The sequence below is a fragment of the Necator americanus genome, chromosome I (assembly GCF_031761385.1).
Source record: "Necator americanus strain Aroian chromosome I, whole genome shotgun sequence".
NCBI classification, from domain to species: domain Eukaryota; kingdom Metazoa; phylum Nematoda; class Chromadorea; order Rhabditida; family Ancylostomatidae; genus Necator; species Necator americanus.
Window position 1 is genome coordinate 23342839 of NC_087371.1, and position 18933 is coordinate 23361771.

General features: G+C 41.7%; 5 protein-coding genes across 7 annotated transcripts; 4 read left to right on the forward strand and 1 right to left on the reverse strand.

The window, feature by feature from the left end:
- Positions 1–927: 927 nt before the first annotated feature.
- On the forward strand, positions 928–1266 carry RB195_006601 (uncharacterized protein; the record flags this gene model as incomplete). Its single annotated transcript, XM_064179781.1, has 1 exon — positions 928–1266. One exon carries the CDS (start codon positions 928–930, stop codon positions 1264–1266), a length of 339 nt encoding a protein of 112 aa, XP_064036712.1.
- Positions 1267–5957: 4691 nt separating this feature from the next.
- RB195_006602 (uncharacterized protein) lies at positions 5958–7788 on the forward strand (the record flags this gene model as incomplete). Of its 2 annotated transcripts, XM_064179784.1 has the most annotated exons (6): positions 5958–5990; positions 6173–6249; positions 6328–6449; positions 7214–7249; positions 7499–7521; positions 7588–7788. In XM_064179784.1, the coding sequence occupies 6 exons, from the start codon at positions 5958–5960 to the stop codon at positions 7786–7788; spliced, it is 492 nt and encodes a 163-aa protein (XP_064036713.1). The 2 variants fall into 2 exon arrangements, with proteins under 2 accessions (XP_064036713.1, XP_064036714.1); XM_064179783.1 differs by lacking the exons at positions 5958–5990; positions 6173–6249; positions 6328–6449; positions 7214–7249; positions 7499–7521 and adding an exon at positions 7306–7320.
- On the forward strand, positions 6308–7069 carry RB195_006603 (uncharacterized protein; the record flags this gene model as incomplete). The annotated part of the gene is made up of 1 exon (XM_013452287.2): positions 6308–7069. The coding sequence occupies one exon, from the start codon at positions 6308–6310 to the stop codon at positions 7067–7069; it is 762 nt and encodes a 253-aa protein (XP_013307741.2).
- Positions 7789–8293: 505 nt separating the features above from the next.
- Positions 8294–9590, forward strand: RB195_006604 (uncharacterized protein; the record flags this gene model as incomplete). 2 transcript variants are annotated; one of them, XM_064179786.1, is made up of 6 exons in its annotated part: positions 8294–8364; positions 8424–8605; positions 8671–8735; positions 8808–8915; positions 8970–9078; positions 9454–9590. In XM_064179786.1, 6 exons carry the CDS (start codon positions 8294–8296, stop codon positions 9588–9590), a joined length of 672 nt encoding a protein of 223 aa, XP_064036715.1. The 2 variants fall into 2 exon arrangements, with proteins under 2 accessions (XP_064036715.1, XP_064036716.1); XM_064179785.1 differs by lacking the exons at positions 8294–8364; positions 9454–9590 and having other exon boundaries at positions 8401–8605; positions 8970–9083.
- A 255-nt stretch (positions 9591–9845) lies between these two features.
- On the reverse strand, positions 9846–17763 carry RB195_006605 (uncharacterized protein; the record flags this gene model as incomplete). Its single annotated transcript, XM_064179787.1, has 23 exons — positions 9846–9905; positions 9962–9997; positions 10218–10360; positions 10730–10798; positions 10856–10956; positions 11018–11185; positions 11292–11369; positions 11419–11495; positions 11579–11650; positions 12467–12651; positions 12719–12923; positions 12989–13161; positions 13222–13374; positions 14102–14186; positions 14578–14677; positions 14730–14863; positions 14920–14968; positions 15022–15188; positions 15339–15441; positions 15778–15880; positions 17335–17421; positions 17552–17624; positions 17686–17763. The coding sequence occupies 23 exons, from the start codon at positions 17761–17763 to the stop codon at positions 9846–9848; spliced, it is 2499 nt and encodes an 832-aa protein (XP_064036717.1).
- Between the last annotated feature and the right edge of the window lie 1170 nt (positions 17764–18933).

The window sequence follows — 18933 nt, forward strand, 5'->3', positions numbered from 1 at the left end:
TCAAGACTTGGCAAGGATGTACCGGAACAAATTTGCATAACTCATAGCATAAAGCGGCTCTACATGGCAAAGTAGACACATGACACAGAGAAGTCACAAATGTCTTCTCTTATAACACTGAAAAAAAGGCTTATGCGCTTTTTATGAGTGCTCAACCAACCCGTGGATGTCTTTAGTTTCGGCGGAGATGGAGCGAATCAATCTTGTTCTTAGCCATACTAGGATGGTTTTACTCGATACCGTAAGCTGATGCTATCATAGTACTACCACAGAGATTCGTAATCATGTCGCAACCGTCTAAGCAATATCACCTCGATTACCTTCTGTCACACGCACGTCTACTTCAGATTTCGGTTTATTTCTACTGCGCCAAAATTGACTTGTATTTTCGTCGGTTTCGTGGATATTTTCATAACTGGAAATGTGGAACTGCACTCAAGAATTCTACAATGCGCGTCAGTATAGCCAACATGCAACATTCAAGTGAGTGAGTTACTAGAAAGGTGGTTCGGGGTATCTTTCTCACAAGAAAGCACCTCTCTGTTCACCATAGCAAAAACCGGGATCTACTCCTGTAATTAGGTGGCTCTTTCTTTCAAAGGCTGAGAACACAGGAAGCTGCCCATTTGTTCTGTAGATTAATGAGAAATGGCGTACTGAGTGTCGGCCGAGCGTTTTTTGTGGTAGCGGTAGGTAAGCCGGGGAAGGAACAATCCATCATGAGTATTATAAAGAGATGGACCACATTCGCGTTGGAGGGCTTTGCCTGAAGGGTGTCGCTGTTCTACTAAGACTCTACACGATGTCCGATATTCCATTGCGGAGGATATTCGAGAAGAACAGGTAGCAGCTAAGCTCACATAATCCATGATAGTCATAGACTAGAACCTTCTCGTTTCGATAGCATTCATTTGCAAAGATACTGCCATGGACAACATCGACAATGGATACGATCGGTTCGCAAAACATCCTAACGGCTGTAGGAAGAAAGCTTCGAGTTTTAAGAGCACCAAGAGATGTCGTCATCCGGAAACTTTTGAGCTAATACGTAATTGTGGGGCAGAACCAGAATTGAAGTCCGAACTAGCAAAATTTGGCAGAGAGGCGACAAGAGGAGACGCCAAGAAGAGAAAACGAGCGGTGTTGCCTGCGGCTACAGAGGCGGAAAAGGGCATTCGCTATACCGTCTGGGCTTCCCAATCATCAGACAAAGATGACTGTCTTGTGAAGTCCGTACGGAGCAAATATGGACAGGATCAAGTTTGAAAAACTTGGAGAAACTATTGTCAGCATTTATTAACACCACGTCAGTCACTTGTACACGAAAGAACCTAAATTCCCATATAGTGAGAATTTATAAATATCATTTAGTAATTGTGCAACAGTATCCTTTGAAAATGAAGAAGATCTGCCAAATTACGACAAGAGAAGCAAAAGTTCCTATATCCCGAACAAAACTTATTATTTTGTAAAAAAAAAAAGTATCGCATACATGGTTACTGAATATACAGCGCTATAGTTGTACGACCGAGAGTTCCCACATCCTCATATTTGCAATAAGGAAAGTGTAGCTCTGCATGTAATTACGTTTCGATCCTCCAAACTTCCGAGAAGAAAAGGCAAAACAAAAGCTTCGAGAACCCTCGGGATCTCACTCGATATTAAAAAGAAAATGTTCCTTTCACGGTCAAATGAACCTTCATGGTTTAAGAAAAAATCAACGGAACCTTCGTAGTTTAAGAAAATTGAGAGCCTTCAGTCTTAAGGAAGAAAGAAGAAACTTTTTCATTCACTTCCTTTAATTAGTCATTCCGGAAATGGGTTTTGAATCTATTGCTATTTACATTACTGTATCCACTTTTTGGCCACTAGTGATAGTGAGATTTTTAAGTTCCGACATTTTCTATTTGTTTTCGTCAGCTCAAAACTTCATGACATCAACGGCCATGATATCTTAATGATAACAATGGCCATAGGATCAAAGGGACTTTCCAGAGACACCAACCAGGAACAGAATTGCGAATCGTCGGCGAAAATGTTTTTAGGATCAGGATTAGCTTGTAAGAGAAAGACGTGGGTGAGCTCCCGAGATCGGTGTTCCATCAATTAAAACTATTTGCAAAAAAAGCACTTCGAAAGCTACCAAAATGAAAACAACCCATGTAAGAGGTAATCTGAAAGGCGGTATCGTACTAATTCCACTTTCGATAAAGCACGGAATAATCGGATTGAAGTTTCACATTCCGAACAGTTCATTCGAGAATGAGGTTAGACATAAGTGAATGCGTTGTGAGTGGCAATGAAGGTGAAGGACCGAAGAAACAGTGGGGTGATCGCTGAAACGGGAGATCCGGTCTGCAGATTACATTGTTAGTCCGTATACGCAAATATGTAGAAGGATCAGTCTCTTGATATCGAGCAAGCGAACCAGGCAGTAGTCACTAAACTAAGGCTGTTGTACTGACTGCCTCATATTTGGTTTTTTGAGATATGATTTGAACTAAAAAAAAACAATTAGAAAATTAATTTCAGTAAATGTCAGATGTAGATCATATAAATTAGTAGTGAGTGTTTTGGACGTAGGTTCGTAGCTGTCGCAGCAAAAACAAGAGTTCCCGGTTTACGCAACGACACAACTCATTTTCGATTATGAAACTGTCGAAATACGACCACAGAAGATGGAGTACAGGGAAAACTTGCCGAAGAAGCAAGTTTTTACATCGTACAATTAATAAAAATTAATAATAAGAATTAATAAAAACTATTTATCTACTCTTCTAGTATCTTAATTTCGTCAATTTTATGGGCGTAAATAGTTACAGTAGAATCGCTAATTCTTCGACAGAAGACGAAAAAGACGCGAAATAGTGTTTTTTTCATAACTGGTCTCAATTTGATTTTTATTATAACATCTATACATTATTAGATCAGTGAGCGCGAGCTCTACCGATTGAATATAATTAGAACTTTCAAGACCTATCAAGAAAACACTTTTGAAAAAAAAATTACCTGCGGGTATACATTAACAAGGCTGAGTCCGAGATAATTGCGCCCCAAGGATATGTGATTTTTCACGTGAACACATTTTTCGAAAAGTGAAATGATAGTTACATATTCGTAATCTACATAATACTGCGAACAATTTGATATCTCTCACAGCTATAAGTCCATGACTCCGAATATTTTCTAAATTTGACTAAAGTGACATGTTTCAACTCCAGCAACGACCGACATTACTAGTTTAAAAATAATTTTCTCACAAAATCTGCAAGAAAACGTGAGAGATATCAAATTGTTCGCAGTATTATGTAGATTACGAATATGTAACTATCATTTCACTTTTCGAAAAATATGCTCACGTGAAAAATCATATATCCTTGGGGCGCAATTATCTCGGACTCAGCCTTGTTAATGTGTACCCGCAGATAATTTTTTCAAAAAGTGTTTTCTTGATAGGTCTTGAAAGTTCTAATTACATTCAATCGGTAGAGTTCGCGCTCACGAATCTATTAATGTATAGATCTTATAATAAAAATTACACAAAGTAGTTTTTATTAATTGTACGATGTAAAAACTTGCTTCGTAGGAAAATTTTTGCTCAGCAGGTTGTTATAATCGTTTTTCGCCTTCTTCAGTGTCTGAAAGGGCGAAATCTAACGTTTTGTATCCGATGAAACGTCCTATTCGCTAAACAAAAAAAAATCCTGTGTTTGCTGTTGGGTCTCATAGTTACAAGTGAAAGTGTGGAACATACCTTAGGATCAGACGACCTTCCTACTGCTGCTAGATAACTGGGATGAGTTGACTAGCACATTCAGATATCAGCCTTAAATAGTGGGGTGAGTTTCCGCGCAATACAGAGGGATTCCTTTTTTGCGCTCTTGGAGTGAATCCAAAACGCTTCCAGAGCCGCAATACCAGATTCACGCACCATTGCCGTGTTCTTAACATAAAAACCAATTTATGACGCCACATTCTGTGAGCACCTAAAGCAGTGGAGTCACATGATTTCCATGTGTTATTTAAAGGAATGCCACGAATCTGACGTGGTGCGGGAATCCGAGTAAAAACCTAGGGATGGGGTAGTAGACTGGTGGATCAGGGGCGGTTCCTCTCATCTTTCCCTGATCGTCGTAAGAAACGGCGTGGAAGACGACGTTTTTTCAAAGACGATTTCAGTTGCAACGCTCCACCCCTGTGCACGCGCTGCATTCAAGTGCGATCGATCCAAGATCAGTGCTGCCTGCTCATCAGCCTGTTCGAGTAAAACCAATGAATAGGCTGCTACGTGCACCGGAACGTGTGCGTAGAGAAGCGCTCAAACGTGGTAATAACCAAAGTGATTCCCACGTCGTTTCTTACGATGATCAGAGAGAGATGAGCGGAACCACCCCTGATCCCGCAGTCTAAGGCCTTAACTCTAGATTTTCCCGCGGATTCCTTCACCACGTCAGATTCCTTGTGTGCTGCCTTCAACTCGAATACATAGTGTTCTAGCCGTTTCCCCTCAGTGTTTCTCACTGCACTGCATAGAGGAAATCAGATAAACAAAACATGGACTAATGCAATCACCTTCCTTGTTATCCGGACATGTTTTCCACTCCGCTATAGTGCAAATGCAATCCAGACAATAGCGTATGAGGCTTCGCTTAATTCAAGTCAAGTAGGTGCAACATCGCTGCTTCGAACGCAATGTCTTCCAGAATTATCCCACCATTCAAGTCTTTGATTCTAATCGATAAACAAAAAGTTCCTCATTACTATGATAATGACCTGGGCACTATAAGAACTTTACTACTCAGTAGATGCGGCAAGCTTAACGACTGCGAGAGTGATTTGTAAAAGTAGCAAGCGGTGTGTACATGTCTAGAGCTAGAAAGCTACTGCAAAATCATTGCATAAACAATATTTTCTCAGTTATTCATCCTGTAACTGTTTCTGCTCATTTTGCAAAAATTTTCACATCGGCGAGATGGAATTCCCAGCAGTAGAGTGGCAGCGACGTTCGCGAGTAAACATGGGCATGTTTTTGAGCCTTATTACAATCGTAGGGAATTGGTTTTGCGATGCAGATTGAACGTTACATTAATCACTATACTGGGTGTCCTGACGTGCTTCCAACGAACCTCAGGACTAGCCAAACCACAGAAGTGTTCAGCGGTGGTAGCGACTGAGGACCACGCTACTACTATTATTTATGGTGCAATCTTGCGTAAGGGTCGCGTCAGCTTACGCCACATTGCACCACAAATTGGGTCATCTTCACCATGTTATATATACTAGGATCAAAACGACTGGAGAGATTAGTGAAGGTTCCACCTCAATCCGAAGTGGATTGAAAGCTCCAAGACGTCACTTCGAGTTCAACTTACGCAGCTGCACCGTATTCCATATCGTTTTGGTCCTACTATATGTTGTCATGGATTCTCTGGGACTAATGTTGCATTACGTTATAACAGCGTGAATGACTCCCTACATGCTTGGAATGGAGTGCAGTAGTGGTGGGAACTCAACACTGCTCTAATCGAACTGTACATTGAGGACCAAAACGTGCTCTTAGAGCTTACAGACCGTTTCTAACCGTCAAATGCGTACTGCAGAGTAGGAGAATTGTCGATTGATTATTCATCGCCTTCTCAAATGAGCAAGCCATTTGACAGTTAGGAACGACTTTTGCGCTCAGACTCGTAGTTCGATTAGAGCTTTCTTGAGTGCCTTCGCACCATAACATTTACTTCCTTGATTCTGAGGAGCGGTGTTTCCGACAGATCTCACTGCATTTTTTTTTTTTGCGAATTAAGGAGTTGCTCACTACATTTTAATATCTTGTTTATATCTACCACTATTTGCAGCTGGAAAATATAATTGAAGGGAGGGCCACTCAGTGGCCCCCTTATTTCTCGAAGTAAATAAATCATTCCGGGACCTAAGAGCTAAGCATTGGTCTAGGAGGATCTATGACATGTAAGCTAAAGTTTCTAAGGGAAAAAGTAAGTTATAGCGTTGAGAAACAAGGCCACCACTGAGAGCCCCCTCCCATTAATTACATTTTCCCCCAGTTGGCTTATGTTAGAACATCTGTGCACTTTCATTCTTGCCTTACTCCAAAAAGTGTTTGAAAAGTCCGCAAGATGTGCAGAAAACGGTAACAGCGTGTTGTGTGTCATCACAGAGTTTCGAAACTCTGTGGGTGGGCGGGCGCAGCGCCCGATCGATCCCTCCAGTTCGCGCTGCTGCTCCTCGTTGCCCGTGCGTATTCCGTTGTTGTTTTCGTGTTCCTGAGATCGTCTTATATTCTCTTTAAGTCATGTTGTGCGACTTTTTCAGATCAGAGTCTGAATACCGTGCCCCAGTGGTTAGTGCAAACTGTCTGGTTCCCACCGACGATTCCGAGACTGTTGTGTTTTACTCCCCACAGTACGAGGAGAACCTTCTCATGAAGTACCTGGGTGAGTCATCATCTGGTGATAGTGTGGATGAGTGCAGTACTTTGTTTTGCAACTACGATTCACACTTTGCTAATGAGCTATTGGAGGACAATATGATGCCCAGCTATGGCAGTATTGATCCTACCCATTCCCCTGTCTCCCTATATGAAGCTACGTCATTCTGTGATGATATGAACACCATCGACGGATGCAGTGTGACTAAAGCACATAAATCTGAGGAAGAGTCTCGTAGCAAACAAAAGCCACTCACATCTCCAAGTGATGCTCGAATTCAAAAGCCTTCTCGACGTGGACGTCCTATGAAGATCACCAGTACATCAAAGATGGCGAACTACGCTAGGAATTATCGTGAACAGAAGAAGAGTCAACTGATCGCATATGAAGCTCAGGTTAAGCAGTTGACAGAAGAAAACGAGTATCTCCGTGCTGAAAATAAGCGTTTAACTGAAGGGTTTGCACGGCTCAATAAGCAAGTGGAGAATCTTCGTAGAATGCTAGAGAACAATTCTCATTTTTCTCATGATTCTTTGCAAACACCTTTCGCTTCTCCTATATTTCATCAGAAGGATTTTGCTGACGATTTACTCGACTTCAATGATCTAGTAGTATTTCCACAGTAGCGTTGTGTAGTTACTATGCTGATTACTAGTTTACGTGTATCAACTGTTGTATTTTGTGTGATGTTCAACAAATATTTTACATAAATGGTGCAGTGGCTTGAAGTATCTTCGTATGTGACATTTCTTTATCATTGTTACATTCAGAAAATGTTTTAACGGAGAGTAGTCGGAGCGGTGTGGGTTAGAACGCATTAATTCGTTGGAGCGACGTTCAGATCCTAGGACATAGTGTCCATATGGTTGGTGTTATGGTTATTGGCTTGTGCTCGGCATTATAGCTCAGTTCTTGTGTGTTGTGGAGCGATTTTTCGAACGCGAGACGTTGTTTAGAAATATTGAAAACATGAAATACCCACCAGTCTTTCCCATGGGCAGCTTTTCCAACCGCCAGCAATGAAGGCCTGACCAACAACATCGGTCCTGCCTGAGTCGAGCGGTCCGGCGGTAGTGAGGTGAGATTTTGTTCCTTTTTTTAGATTTTGCAAGTTTTGTTCTCACCTTGTTATTATCTGTTTCAGGTTGCACCATCTCTGGGGTTAGTGGGTTCGCCTATGCCATGCGGGGTTATCCGTGTGAGAGCCGTACGATTCTTTCGTTGGCGGTGCATAGAGCTCCCTTCGTCTTCCGTCCATGACTATAACAAGCTCGGTGTTGTTCTTTCGAATTGCGGTCCTTCGAAGCATATCGTCGTAATTATTGATAATCTTGATCTTACATAAAGTATTGGTGTTGCTTCGCTTGTGATTTCGGATGACGTCCAAACGTCTTTATATCTATTGTTTTTATTATTATTTTTAATCCGTGGAAGAAATGTGGAGGTAGGCACCAAGAGTCTTTGACGAAACAGACTACGTTTGGAAGATCCGTTCAAATTTACTTAGCAGGTAAACGTCTGGTGTGAGTACGCTTGCGTAACCATGTTTGCCGAAACAGCGTTCGTTGTTTCTTCTCGACGTTGTTTCGGACAAGATTTAGAGGTGCTGCGAAGTTTATTCGAACAATATTCGCATGTACTTTTGATGTAAAGCTTTTGGTGTTCCTCGAAGACCTTTTCTTCCTTAGCACTTTCGAAGGGAAAGTGTTTGAACGGATCTGTCAAAATGGTCTGTGAGGTAGTGTCAGAATCACGAAGAATGTGGCTTTAGGCATAGTAGGCATCATTGACAAATGCTTGGTTACACAAAATATGGCATCGAAACGAGTTGATATGCAAAAAAACGACGTATGGTCGGAGTTGCATGCACACTCCATGGAGTGAGAACAAAGATTCGGTGCCTTGGAGTCAAATTCAGTTGGTACGACATAACACTAATTTGATTCTAACAGTGGCTATGAGCGGTGAAGGCTCTGATAGCGAATCAGCTGTGCGTGATGTGCCATGTGATCACTCAAGCAGTTGTACCCCCTCTACCTCCGGTGCATCGTCTCCTGCCTATTCTATTCCAAGACGGCGAAAAGGGAAGATGAGACGGAAGCTCTCACGCAGCCGATACCTTCTCGCTATCGAGGACCGTAATAGGCTGCGGAAATTAGCTGGTGGGTTCGTAGTTGGTGAGGTCCGGTTATTGCTACATCAGAAGTTTGATGGCATGGTTTTGCAGCTCAAAAGATCAGGATTGCGTCAAACACAGTTTCTGCAATAACGTTCCTTCGATGGAAAGAGAAGGTAGCATTACATTGCACACCTGTGGTTAGACACAGACATCCAGTTGGCAGTGCGAGGCAAATGATTCTTCAGATTGACCGTAGGTTTGAAAAGCAGTTCGAGGAAAAGAGGAGTAGTCTTCGACGGCTGCAACAAGAAAATGAGGTTCTTCGTGCTCACCAAAGGACATTCGCTGACGGTGTTAGTTTTTCACTAAACTTCCCAAAGAAAGGTAAAACGACAATGAAGTTTTAGTGCAACGCTCTAGGAAGTTATGCTGTGATGCTGCAGTTGAGATTGGAGCAGGAATTAAGCGCTTCTGAATATGACTTCAACGCTTCGCATGACTTTTGCTTTCCTCACAGTTGAGCACATTTGTCTCGTTCTCTTCCTCTTTGGTGGGTGGTCAGTAGAAATAATTGAAGTAGCCTTGGTGGTTTGTTGGCAGAACTGCTGTGAAGAGGTATCATTTATATGAGATCTCAGCATTTACGAGGTATATAAAACTACAAAACACTGAGGTAATTGCTAAACAGTCTTTCGAGAATCTGCCTTTTGCATGTATAGTCTTGAGGTGCTCTTTTGAGGTCACTGAGTACGTAGATTCGTGTTTTTTTTCTTAAATAAAATCTTCTTAGCTCTGTCTTAGGCACTGCCGACTGTATCTACACTGATATATACAAACTGCATACTATTTTGCGAGACGTTGGCGTTAGAGTCGTACACTATTCGTTTCCAGCAAAGATGAGTAGTACAAATTCCACTCAGCTAGTTGATGAAGTGACATTCTGCATACCAACAAGTCCCGTAAGGGTGGTTTCAGTGCGGGTGTCTTTAGGAACAAATCAACTGTACGAAAGGATTTTACCAGCATAACAACAATGCCACCGGTGACACTGCAAGTAAAGTCAATAAACTAAATCAATTTTTTTCAGTGAAAACTGGTTAGTCTACAGATGGACACTGTGAATTGCAGTGATCATTGTTGTTTCATGATATTCTAAATCTGCTTCTGCTCACTTTAGGAACGAAATAAACTCTTTGTGAATGGACTATGTGACACGTGTGCTGTAATAGCCGATTCGAAAGGACGATTATTTTCGTGAGATTGTTCCTACAGAGATAAGAATATTAAATAGTACTACGGAGATCTACAAGGTGCCGGATGGTTGGGCGTCCATGAGGGCAGTTCTGAAAACAGTTATACAGTGTACTTTTAGCGGAGCACAGTTCTCTCATATACTTACCCACGGATGATCGAGTGTTCCCAGATGGCTAACGATCTGCAAATATGATCTGTATTCTTGATCCATACTACAGATTCTACAATTTCTTTCGCACTGAGTTTGAATCTACCACGTTGGCAAACTTGACTTCTTCCAACCAGTGTAATTTCACATCGTTGACGAACACTTATGTGTTATGTAAATACTTACTCCACCCCTTATACATAAGAGGTACAACACATAGAATTTAAGAAAGCAACTGTCTGGATTCTAGTACCGTTTGCATTTGATTAGTACTGAGTGCAGTTCCGATCATCACTGACTTTCTGCAGGCTCTAGATGCAAATATTCGTCGAAGCTTTGCAGGCCGATACATTACTCCAGGGAATTCCGAAACGACAGCCAATATCTCTTCTATATCTAAACTAATAATATTGAGAACAATATCCACCTCACATCCACTCTAACGAAGTCCATGTGATTATGCATGCTACACCCACCTTCCCTCTTGACTACAGACTTCTAATAATGAATGAAATGTGTAGTCGAGTCAAAATGACATGAAGCACGGTACAGTTGCGTAGGCAGCTGCTGCGGCTCTGAGCGACGGTGTGGAGATTGGAATCGAGCTGGGACCATTGCGAACTGCACTGACGAGAGTTTCCTCTCTATCCCAACCTCTACGCTCCATCGCAGCGCTTACGCAACTACACGGTGCTTCATATTAACTTTTATTAATTTTATTATTATTATTACTATTATACTAACATCACAAGTAACTGAACAGACCGCTTTTGTCGAACTGCCAGCTGTGAAGTACTGGGGATGAAACCAAAAGAGCCGCGCTACATCCATCTTCTGAACGTTTCGGTATTGATACTCGGATAATCTGAAAAGCTGTGCACAAAACTGCACCTTTCTCTTGGAACTCAAAGCCAAATCCATTTGCTTCTAGGATTTCCAAGTTATCTTTAAGCACTGATTCTTGAACTGCCCCGAGATCGAGTGGCTTGGGACTAAAACGTTAAATACTAGGTGTATAACTGTATAACGTTGTTGTTATGGTCTTAAACTCACTGTAGCATTTTCTGAGTCTCCACTCTCGCTTTCTTCTGAAACCTCTCGAAGTTGTACTTCTCATCACTAGCGTGCTGGTCAATTAGGAAAAGATGGTCTCGCAGACGAGTTATTATGAACCCTTTGTTGAACTGCCCGATCACCGACATGTCAGCAAAATCAGTTTTTCTGAATTTTTGAATTATATGGAAAGAGAGAATTACGCCAATCATCTCTTGATAATTGTTCTGATAGCTGGGGTATTGCCAAGCTCTAGAAAAACGAAAACACACACTTGAGGATACGGTCAAGTTCTTCCTCAGCCAACATGTTCTCTTCAGGTGCGATTGAGGCATTAAATTCCATAAGCTGACTGAAATCTGTAGCTATAATGCAAAGAACATATGTTAAACGATGACAACCTTGCTTGTTCTGCTTTTGCCCTTTTGTTTCTTATCCTATCGATACGATCTCTGAGAGTCGTCATGGAAAAAGCGATCTAAATTGGGTTGCCTTCACTACTTTTATTCTGCGCACTGGAATAACACTAACAAATTCTAAAATAAAGATATTGCTCATTACTTGTTGTTGAGCCCTAAGGAAAGTGGTTGGTCGTTCCTCAGATTGAAATGGTGTTGTTTCTTCTCTTAGGCGCTGCAAAGGACATTGAATATTAATGACATCAGATATTAAGTGTACCAGGTTTGCCTAGATAAAGGAATTTTTATTAGGAAAGATTAACGTATAACTGCTATAAATATGAACGTTAATTGGTAGTTCAATAGATAGATAGACATAACGCGATGTACACAGACAAAAGCGATCTGAAGCCTGATGCACTTACGTGATCTGCTGCGCTCTAATTAAGGCGATGGAAATAGCAAGTGCGATCGAGGTAAGACTCTCGCTAGCTACACTCATCTCCACCGTCAGAGTAGAGCAGGACACTGCTACGAGTTCACTGTCAGAATAATCACTTTCTTAAGTCTGTTGAAACGCATCAATTGCATCGTACAGAAATAGTCGCGAATTTGTAAAAGCAAAGCTTCTGGATCAGTCAACGAACCAAACTTAATCGAATGAATCAGAATTTTCGCCTATTAGATGTCGCAAATCGTCACAAAAGGGGAATCAAGTGAAATTTCTCTCGACCTCAAGATTCTATAGACCTTCATTAATTAGGTGTTGGATTGTTTCAGATGCGTCCGTGCTTACTCCTGGAAAAGAATGGTTGTTAGCTAAATAAAAAAAGAAAATCCCTCAAATCCTTCTCCTTATTCCTTCACAAAAGACGTAAGTAAGTATGTCATCCATTACTGCATTACCGTATTGTTTTTACCTAGCTAATTCAGTATTTTGAATAGTTCTGCTCGACGCAGTGATGAAAGTATATTTTCCAAGCATACCATAACTCACTAGATAAAAAGTCACTGCACTAAGTATAGAATCATTTGCAGCATAACAGCTCACCTCTTGAGGACTATTCCCCGTTTCTTCCACTAAATTTGACAAGTGGTCTTCTAGATCCATTGTTCTTTCCATTTTCTCAATAGTAGCACTGTCTCTCTCAATACTGGCTTCGAATCCTCGAGATAGATTCCTCATTAAAGATGGATTAAAACTTCTTTGCTGATGTCTATGGTCGGAAGAACTCCCTGGAAATTACGCATTCTTGTAGGTAACGATTTCCAGTGTGAAGCAACTATTAGATGAGTAGCGTACTACTTGAAGTGGACGGCGAGCATTCCTTTGGTGACTTCCTGCTAGAGGTGCTGTTGCTCCGAGCTGTGGACAAATTTTCCTGTCGACCAGTACTCGAATGGGTATTATCACTTCTCGAAGGGTTGCTTATACTACCATCTAATACTTCACGTGAAATAGGCTTGAATGCGAAAGCATCTAGTGTTTTCAATCCAACCGTAGTGGACTGAAAAGAAATCTTCCACGATGAGCAAAACCTTGGTATATCGTCATTTGAAACATCAATTGCACCTTTGAAGAACGGTGGTCTTCAGTTCTCGATCTCTTCGGTTCTGGAGGGGCACATGATGGCGAATTATTCATTGTAGAACTTGATTTTAGAAGAGAGAAAAGAGCAGAACGGTTAATTGGTGGAGTACCAGGATTCAACATTCGTTTGGCAGCATTGTTAGCACTTTCATTGCCTATACAGTTAGAGATTAGGCACGGCATATCATAGCTCTGCAATGAAATGTAAAAATCACCTATGTTAGTAGGTTCACTTGCGAGTGATGTGTATGAGCCTAGAAGAGGGTGAAAAGTTGCCAGAAACGAGGAGCGAATAAGAGCAAGTAATTCCTTTTCTCGCTCAAAAAATACCATCCTTTTATCGGGAGTCACATTTACATCAACTTCTCCTGAAATTATATCCTCGAAAATACAACCAACAGATGTGAAGCAGGATATTGATAGAACGACTAGTATAAAGACATCCTACTTCTTAGAGTGATGTAATTCAAAAGGAACGCATGAAAAAATGAGGCAATACGACTGACTATAAGTCTGGTACGAATCAGTCTCACGGACGCATGAAAAGGGAATTCGCGGATATTCTCGACATTGGCTTCATCCCACTAGTAGATAGGGGTAGGGGCGCACTGTTCATGAGTGAACATGATAAGGCGAAACTGTTCTCACAAATCCAGGGATACCCACGGGTGTGTCTACGTAGTTTACTCACGTAAGTAACTGTATGCACACAAGGAGTGATGAAATGAAGTCGCCCAGTGCGAAGCCTCACTTAAACTAGTGTAAAGAGTTGCTTCGTGGGAGGTGGGATAAAGTAATCGCTCCGTTACCGCTGATTCATCTGATTAGCGTACTTTTAAGAACAGTTCCGCGTTATTGCTGGCATTCATGAAAACTAAGCCCCTATCACTACATACCAGTGAAAAGAAACCTACAAAATTTCCTTACGCAAATGTGATCTTTAGGCAATATTCGCTAACTTCTCATTTCCATCAACACGTAGGTACAAAATTTATTAGAACTATTAAAGCAACTATGCAGGCTCAGTTGGTCAGAAAATGGTTACAGCAGAACTGTTGATGGAATTGATCATGCACCAGCCAAAAGTAAACCTACCAGGTGGGACTTCTATGTACAAAACAAGAGTTGGATATTGAGATCGATTGTACTGCTGGTAAATTTCGTTGACGAGGCGGCAGATCTAAAAATCAGATCAGTGAAACTAAGGAATGATATACAGGGCGAACCACAGTGTGGATAATATTGCCGGGGAATACACCACTGAGAGATGATAACCATTAAAAGTTGACACTGTGGTGAGAAAATGAGAAAAACTCAAAGTGCGACATAGGAGCGACAACCACAAAGATGCATAAAGGATTCTCGAATATACATACAATACTCTTGGCAAGAACATTTTATTGGTTATTATAACAAGTGATTGAATTCGAAAGAATGAGTATAACCACTGCAATTGAAAACAAATTCAGAAGTAATTTTACTCCGAAGTGCTGTACATTTTAAAACAATTATTTTGTTTCTCTTAATATTGTTATTTTCACGAGAAGCAAAAAAAAACAACATTAACTAACTTTTGGGTAGTCCACGGGTCTCTGATTAACATAGACAAACTGGCGGTCGGTGGAACATCGTCCGAAGCCATGTTCGCATGAACTTACGAAACCACTTATCCTGCACATTAGCTGTTGATATAACACGAAATATTCGCAGTAGATCGACTCACTCGATATTCTCAAAAACTGATTTATTTTTGGAATCGACTCCGTGAATCGCTGATACTTCACTAGTTGGAATGCACCGGACCACGTCAACCATTTTATTTTTGTCTGTTCGACCACCAAATAAGTTGACAACCACCTAAAAAAAAGAAGCATTCAATAAGGTCAAAGGATGCAGAAAAAAAAACGCTTCACCTCTCTAATGGATGCTTTTCCTGGTGTGCATATTGGTTGTATTCTTTTCCTGAAACCCAACAAAATTAGCTCATCCACTTTGATTGTTCACCCAAAACTCACCCAGCAACGATGTTACTGCATACGAATTTGACATCAGGTCGGGATAGAGCAAAGCACTGTATTACGGTCAGCAACCGTCCAAATTCCCTTTTTGCAGTCTTCTCGAACTCCTTTCTTCTTACGGGAAGAGTTTCAAATAGGTTTTCTACAAGCACAGTAGTCCCAACCTTAATCATGAGCAATTACTATAAAAGTCTTCTAAAGCAAAGGACTAAAACTCTACGTTCATATCAGCATAAAGCTTGCTGCGTTCCACCAAATTTTTCATAGTAAATAAAGTTCAACGATACAGCCACATTCTACGAAACGGAGCTCACCGATCTAGCAGCGGCGGACTGTTCAACCATATTTCCACAGTGATCAAACCGCAATTTAGTACCAAGGGAAGCAGATCGATCTTTTGTAATAACGGTCAGGGACCTGAAGAAATTGTCCGTATACTGAAATGTTGGAAATAACCTTCAGTAAGGTTACTGGAAATCCTTATCTATCAGAAAAAAAAACATTGGCAGTTCTCGTCGAGAGTTTACGATGACATAGAGGATTTCTTAGAAAATGCATAGACAAAGCACTTTTAGATCAATAACGTTGTCAAAACACCACTTCTATAGCGTATTCGTCAGCAACAAACTTGCTACAAGAGTTAATGTCACGAAAGAAATGTGCACACCATTCAAGCGAGTGTGCAACAGGAGCTTTTACGAGTAGAAAAGTAATGCGAGTGATGCGAGTAGAAAACAGCATTGAAAAACTCACGCAAGAGCGCAGAGGGCATTTAGAGCTTCTCCACGAAAACCGAGAGTTGATAAAGTGTTGAAGTCGCTGAGATTAGTGAGCTTAGAAGTTGCATGTGGTTTGCCTACAATTCGAATTCGCATTAGTAAAAAACAATACTACCTGTCAACAGACACTGTTAGTTTATTGATCCTGAATAAAAAAGAAATATCCAGTACAGAAATTTCACTGATTTTTTTCTTACACCGCATTCATGCTAGCGTCGCTTACGAGCCTCGCCATAGCTTTGAGAGATGAACATAGATCACCTTCAACTGTGATGTTCCCATCTATGACTACCGGAGCAGTGGTGTAGCACGGCTAGGGCTTAGCTTTCACCTCGAAAATGAAGTGTAGAGAGGGCCTTGAGAAGCATGCAGTCATCAGCATCCGCTACGCTCTACCCCCCGCGCGCAGTGGTTTGCATAACTGCACCGAGCCGTAGTTTTGACTCTTTGGTACCTCTACTTAGATCCAGTGGAAGCACAAGAGAACACAGTTTGAAGACGCCGAATTTTTGATCGGAATGCACACCTGTAGTGAGGGCATACACATAGCGCGTTCAAATAGATCCCTTCAAATAAAGCTTATAAAGTTGACTAGACAAATATTGTGTAGAATATTAATACTGTGCTTCATTGTGCTTTCTACGAATCTACAGTAGACATGGTATGGTAGGGTCAAAACGACGTGAAGCACGCTGCAATTGCGTGCGCGGCTTCTCTCGAGGCGGTGCGGTGAAGCGTAGCGGTTAGGAGCGTTCTGGAATTCTTGCTGGCACCACCCATCGCTGCAGTCTGCCATGGTCGCATCTCGGTCCCAACTGCTGCCTCCACCGCGCCGTTTCGAACGCGTACGCAAATGCACCGTGCTTCATGTCGTTTTGACCCGACGACAGATGAATATTACGGCAGGATCAAAATGGCCTGACTAGTAGTGTACTTGCATAAGCGTTGGGATCCCCTCTCACTTCAGCACTGCGACTGGAAGTGAGGGTCCCACCGCGACCACAACCGCTTGATTGCAGTTGGACCGCGAGTAAGTTCGTTTTGAGCCGACTGTACAATGAACTATGGCTCTAGGGGTAAATCCAAACAGAAGCCAGCTATCGGAAATCAGATGATGGATGTAAAAATAAGCTCATAACGATTTCCCGGACCTTCACATTTTTGCAAATCTACGAGTAGAAGGTGGGGAAGAGACCATTAAAGTTCACCTCTACGATCACAGGACATGCCAAAACCTTTACTTGCGTGCCCTTTTTAAGCCTTAATGTAACCTCATTTACGTAGTCGGTTCGTGCGAATCGTCTAGACCGGCATGATCTAGCTTTAGAATTTGAACGTTTGCATTTAACGCACTTCGGGAACATTTCCTTGATGAGATGAAGGACGAGCTTGAACAAATCTTTTCTTCACGTTGCACTCTTCACCATTATTCAGGATGATATACATCCTTAACTGATTTCTTCCTCACTTACTGAACAAATTTTAAATCTGACCTTGTCACTTTAGGAAAAAAAATGTCGAAAGAACATACAAAGAAGAGTGAAACTATCCGCCTCAATACCAGTACCGTCATCGATAACTTCCACGCTGTCGAAGCCATTGTTTTTGACCCGAACTTCTAGAAATGCGAAAAATTAAATTAATTAAATAAATTAAATAATATATAAATAAATTAATTTAATTAATTAAGGAAACACTGATCATAACTCAGAAAAAGATCACTCAGAAAACATAAGGTACAGAAAAACCTATGGTTCCTGCGGATGCGTCAAGTGAGTTGTCAATCAGTTGTCGAACAGCAGCACTGGTAGAGACAATCACCTAAAATCGAGAGTTCTAAGTGAAGATTCTTACGAAGAATAGGGATGCAAGATCTGATCACCTGAGCAGTACTAATACGAGCTGAAACATCATTTTCAATGCGATAGACTTCTTTCTTGCCTGTACCGTTACTATCCATGAGATTAGCAACATAGAAAACCTCGTGGTTATCTTCTCTTGAGTATTAAATCGTGCAGGATGGCGCCAGTTCGAAGAATCTGAGATAGCGCGCGCGATTATCCACGGAGCGCGGGAATGCAGCAACGCGAAGAAAACTCAAATAAATTTTAAAAAAACTCGAAGTTCTGGAAGTAAGCAACTAGATCAGTCGCTGCCCCAAGATCCAATCATTAGTCTTAGAGGATGACAATGGCATGTAAACTAAATTTACTAAGAGCAAAAAGGGAAGAAAGAGCTTCCAGAAATAAGAGCGCGGTTTAGTGGGAACCTCCCTTCCAGTGTCTCTATTACTACAGTGCGCATACGCAAACATCCCACAACAAATAAGTACATTTTCGCACATGTGCTCCATTTACATCAATGTGCCGGGAAATAGTGTCGTGATCTCTCCACGAACGGAAAGGGGTAGTGATGTGGTTAAAGGCATCACTCCACGAATCTGAGGTGGTACGAATTTCAGGTGGGGTATTCGTATACGGGATGGGAGACTATGGAGAGGGGGGTGATTCCGTCCATTTCTTCCTAATTGCCGTAAAAAAACAGCCCGGAAGATACGGCTTCAGGCGTTCTGGCGCACTATTTTTTACAGGGAGTTCGACTGGAGCGCGCCAGCCTTGTGCGGCGCCGCATCTTCCGGGCCGTTTCTTACGGCAATTAGGAAGAAATGGACGGAATCACTTCCCTCTCCATAGTCCCCCATCCCATATACGAATATTCCGCCTGAAATCTGCACCACCTCAGATTCGTGGGGTGATGCCTTTAACGAGTATGAGCGTGACGTTAACGAGCTCAATAATCATAAAGAAAAACGGCGTCTGAAATGCACACTTTTCCCGACGGGACAGCTTGTAACGCCCTACGTCTGCGGGAGTACGTATACGCTCTGCGTCTACCTGTGAGCAGAAGAAATAGTTTCAGCACCTCGTTGATTGTCTCGTTAGCAGACGCAGGCGTATCCTTGCTATCGAAGAAGGGCAACGTTATAAGGTGCTTCACAGAGACAGAGAGGAAAAAGTACGACAAGACCGTTTCTCACGCTGCTTCTTTGGATAATTTTGAAGAGCGTAACCGCTTTCATATTCGTGAACTACATCCCTGCCACCTGCGGATGCCTCCTGTGCTCCGTTTG